General features: G+C 38.5%; 1 protein-coding gene across 1 annotated transcript; it reads left to right on the top strand.

The window, feature by feature from the left end:
• Positions 1-2,542: 2,542 nt before the first annotated feature.
• LOC101250550 (uncharacterized) lies at positions 2,543-4,099 on the top strand. The gene is made up of 3 exons (XM_004248565.2): positions 2,543-3,159; positions 3,347-3,407; positions 3,458-4,099. The coding sequence occupies exons 1-3, from the start codon at positions 2,543-2,545 to the stop codon at positions 4,097-4,099; spliced, it is 1,320 nt and encodes a 439-aa protein (XP_004248613.2).
• Positions 4,100-4,807: the final 708 nt, after the last annotated feature.

Here is a 4,807-nt window from a genome sequence, read left to right as displayed (position 1 = left end):
TTGATATCGCGAGGTACAGATTTCTACATTGTGGGGCTGGTAAATGCCACCGGTGAAGACTTAGCCACAAAGATTCCCATGTGTGTCATGTACAAGATGATAGCCACTGTGATGATACAAATTGGATTTGAGCCAGGTTTCGGATTGGGAAAAAATTTCCCAAGGAATTGTTGAGACCATTCAAGTTCCCGTCAAAGGGGAAAGGTATGAATTGGGGTGCGTCCCCATAGATGATGATGAGAAGACAAAGAAAAAGAAGAATCAAGCATTGGCCAAGACAATCCCTCACCTATATAAATCCTTCTCAGTCCATGAATATGTCGATCAGAGGACCTTAGGGAAGGAATCTATGGCCTTTTTGAAGAGATCGATGCTATCATTGAAGTAGGGGTTGAGCTGACAGGATTTCGTGATGCTAAGACAGGAGATATGATGCAGAACTGGACCTCCACTCCCATCCTAATCTCCTGAACACCTTGGTAGAAGGGCATCATTTTATGCATAATTAAATCGGTCGTTGTCCGTAAGAGTCCTGAGACCCACCATTTTGCATTTCTTTTAAATGTTTGAATTTTTAATTTTCCATCATGATGTTTAAAAGGGAAACATGACCTGGTCCATGGACAAACTTTGTACCGTTTTTTTCCAATTTGAATGACAACATCTTTTATTTACTCCTCTGTTATACTTTGCTTTCCTAACTTTGTCAGGTTATGGTTTTAGTAATGTAAGTTCTAAACCTACCAATGTCATGTCATGTCAAGAGATGAATGAACAAATTGAGGCTGGTGATGACGAGGTTGATGATTAAGAAGAATAATGTGAGGTATCAGACTATGTTTCCATGGAATTTTGGCAGTTTGAAATTCAGCATAAACCAAATATAGAGCAGATCGAAAAAGTAAATATGGGGGATTCGGAGTGCGGTAAAGAGGTTAAGATCAACATTCACTTAAATGAAACTCATAGAAAGGCCTAATTCATTTGTTTGCTGAATATATTGATGTGTTCGTCTGGGAAGTCGGTGACATGCAAGGGTTGAGTACCAATTGTATCTAATAAACTGACGACTAATCTGGGTTTTGATCAAGTGAAGCAAAACGATCAAAATTTCAAGCCTAAATTAAGTTTAGACATCAAAGAAGAGATCACCAAGCAGATCGAATCTCGACTGGTGGAAGTTACACAATACCCGACTTGGTTAGCCAATATTTTTCCGATTACCAAGAAAGACGGGAAAATGAGGATTTTTTTCGACTACAGAGATCTCAACAAGGCTAGCCCAAAATATAATTTTCCATTTCCAAATATTCATATTTTGAATGATAATTGTGCTAAGCATGTAATGCAGTCATTTGTGGATCGTTACGCAGGTTATCACAAGATTGTGATGGATGAAGAAGATGCAGAAAAGACAACTTTTATTACACCTTGGGGTTTATATCATTACAGAGCAATGCCATTTGGCCTCAAGAATGCTGGTTCTACCTATATGAGGTCTATGACGACTATATTTCATGATATGATTCATAAGAAGATTGAGGTGTACATAGACAATGTCATAATCAAGTCCCGTGAGAGTTCGGATCATTTGAAACATTTAAGGAAGTTCTTTAATCATTTGTGTCATTACAAATTGAAGCTAAATCCCCCCAAATGTGCTTTTGGAGTACCAACCGACAAGTTGTTGGGATTTATAGTCAGCAGAAGGGGTATTGAGCTCGATCTTCTACGATTAAAGCAATTCAAGAGTTACCTCCGCCGAAGATGAGAAAAGAGGTGATGAGCTTCTTAGGGAGGTTAAACTATATCAGTCGATTCATAGCTCAATCAACCGTGGTGTGTGAACTTATCTTCAAGCTCCAACAAAGTGGACTGAAAGTGTCATATTGCTTTCGACTCTATCAAGAACTATTTGTCCAACCCGCCAGTATTGTTTCCTCCGCGAGAAAGGAGTCCTTTGTTTTTGTTTTTGTCCATCTCGGATAGTGCATTTGGATGCGTACTCAGTCAACACGACGAGATCAGAAAGAAGTAAAGCGATATATATTACATAAACAAGAAGGTTACTCCATATAAGTCTCGTTACAATATGTTGGAGAGAACGTGTTGTGCTTTGAATTGTATTGTCCAGAAGTTGAGAAATTATTTTATCTTCTTATACTACGTACCTCATTTCCAGAGTGGACCTGGTGAAGTATATCTTCTAGAAGGCAATGCCGACCAAAAATTAGCTAAGTGGGAAATGCTGTTGAGTGAGTTTTATATTGTGTATGTGACTTAGAAGGCGATAAAAGCAAAAGCCTTGGCTGATCATCTTGCAGAAAATCCCATTGATAAGAGTACGAACCGCTTAAAACTTATTTTCGCGATGAAGCAGTGTCATTTGTGGGTGAAGATATTTTTGAAACATACCCCGGTTGGAGACTATTCTTTGATGGAGGGGCAAATCATCACAGTAAAGGTATTTGAGCATTCTTAGTGTCAGTGTCTAGTCAACACTATCCCATGGCGGCTAAACCGATTTAATTGCGGAAACAACATGGTCGAATACGATGCTTGTATTCTTGATTTGAGAATAACCATTGACATGAATGTCCACGAGCTATTGGTTATTGGAGAATCAGATCTATTGATTTATCATTTTCAAGGCGAGATGGCCGTGAAAAACCCTAATATTATACCTTACATACAGTATGTACAGAAGTTGTGGAAAAGATTTTGTAATATTGAGTTCATACATACTCCCAGAATACAAAATGAGTTGGCCGATGTTCTTGACACCATCACTTCAATGATTAAACATCCGAATACTGATTATACTGATCCTATGGATATAGATCTGAAAGAACATCCAGTTCATTGTTCACATGTTGAAGCAAAACTGGACGGTTTGCCATGGTATATTGATATAAAGAAGTATTTGGAGTTCGGAAATTATCCTGAAGGTGCTACGTCAAACCAGAAGAAGTCGATATGCCGTATAACTCTCAATTTCTTTATATATGGGGAAATCCTTTATAGGAGGACTCAAGATTTAGGTCTTCTTAAATATGTCGATGTCGTTGAAGCTGCCAAACTTATTGAACAAATACATGCTAGAGTTTGTGGCACGCATATGAATGGGCTCACATTGGCAAGAAAGATCCTTCGAGCCGGGTTTTCTAGATGACTATGGAGAATAATTGTTGCAAGTTTGTGCAAAAATATCATAAATGTCAAGTGCACGACGATTTGATCCAAGTGCCACCTCACAAACTTCATGCTAAGAGTTCACCTTGGCCATTGTAGCTTGGGGTATGGACGTCATTTGTCCGATAAAGCCATCCACTTTAAATGAACGCAGATTCATTTCGGTCGCTATTGATTATTTCACCAAGTGGGTGGAAGCAACTACTTACAAATCGGTAACAAAGAAACTTGTAGCTGAATTCTTTCACAACAACCTGATATGCAGGTTGGAGTACCAGAATCCATCATTACTGATAATGGTGCAAATCTTAACAGTCACTTGATGAGAGATATATGTGAGCAATTTAAAATTACTCACCGAAACTCAAGCGCTTATCATCCTCAAATGAATGGAGTTGTAGAGGATACCAATAAGAATATCAAGAAGATTTTGAGGAAAATGATTGGCAATCACCGAGGTTGGCTAGAGATGTTGTCATATGTTTTATTGGGTTATCAAACGACTGTCAAAACGTCGATTGGAGCTACTTCATACTTGCTAGTGCATGGAATAGAAGCAGTTATACCTGCTGAGGTCGAAATACCGTCTTTGAGAATAATCAAAGAAGCTGAGTTAAGTAATGCTGAATGGATCAGCAAGCAGATTGATCAACTAAATTTGATTGATAAGAAGAGAATGGTTGTCGTTTTTCAGGATCAGTTGTATCGACAAAGAATGATTCGCGCTTTCCACAAGAGAGTAAGATATAGAACTTTTGAAATCAGTCAGTTAGTACTTAAGCGCATTTTTCCTCATCAAGATGAGTACAAAGGAAAATTTGCACCAAACAGGCAAGGACCTTACATAGTTCGTAATGTATTATCTGAAGGTGCTTTGGTCTTGTCGGAGATGGATTGCACCGTGTAGCCAAAACCAATCAACTCAGATGTTGGCAAGAGATATTATCTGTAAAGTTTCAGGTTGTGTTCCTGTCATTTACTTGTAATTGTTCTATTTTCTCTTGTATTTGTTCGGTTTAAATTTTTTCCCTCTTGTAATTAACTACATCTGACCTGAATTCTCAAGAATTAGATACGTATGCGTCCTATGTCGGCCACGGTCACCCCATTTATCACCTTCAAATAATTCTATGTGTTTGAACAATGTTTGACAAGAATTCTCAAGATTGAGATACGTAGGCGGTCTATGTCGGCCTTGGTCGATTTCTTTGTAATTTTTCTTATTTTGTCAACCTTTAAGGGGGGAACTACGTTTGACCTGAATCATGTCTCAACGGGATACGTAGGCGCCACAAGGGCTCGGTCATATCTCCCATAAGATTTCTATTCCTCTCTACAATAGAAACTGGAATAGAATTTTTGAGAGGGACTCAAAAATTCTCGAGAAGAAGATTCTTCCTCGGCAAGTCAAAAGTAAAGATATTTTGAGATCTGCAACAGGGACAGAATTTTTGAGAAGATCTAAAAAATATCGCGACCTGCTCAGTTATACTGGAAAGAAGCAAGACGGTTAACTGGGACAGAAATTTTGAGGATGGCCTCAAACTTACAGGACGGGTTATCTACAAGTACGGAGTGACTCTGAAAACTCCCCAGTGAATAATCAGATAGACCT

This window comes from Solanum lycopersicum, chromosome 10 (genome assembly GCF_036512215.1).
Source record: "Solanum lycopersicum chromosome 10, SLM_r2.1".
In the NCBI taxonomy this organism is placed as follows: Eukaryota; Viridiplantae; Streptophyta; class Magnoliopsida; order Solanales; family Solanaceae; genus Solanum; species Solanum lycopersicum.
The sequence above is the reverse complement of the archived record's forward strand: the minus strand, read 5'-3'. Positions and strand labels throughout refer to the sequence as shown.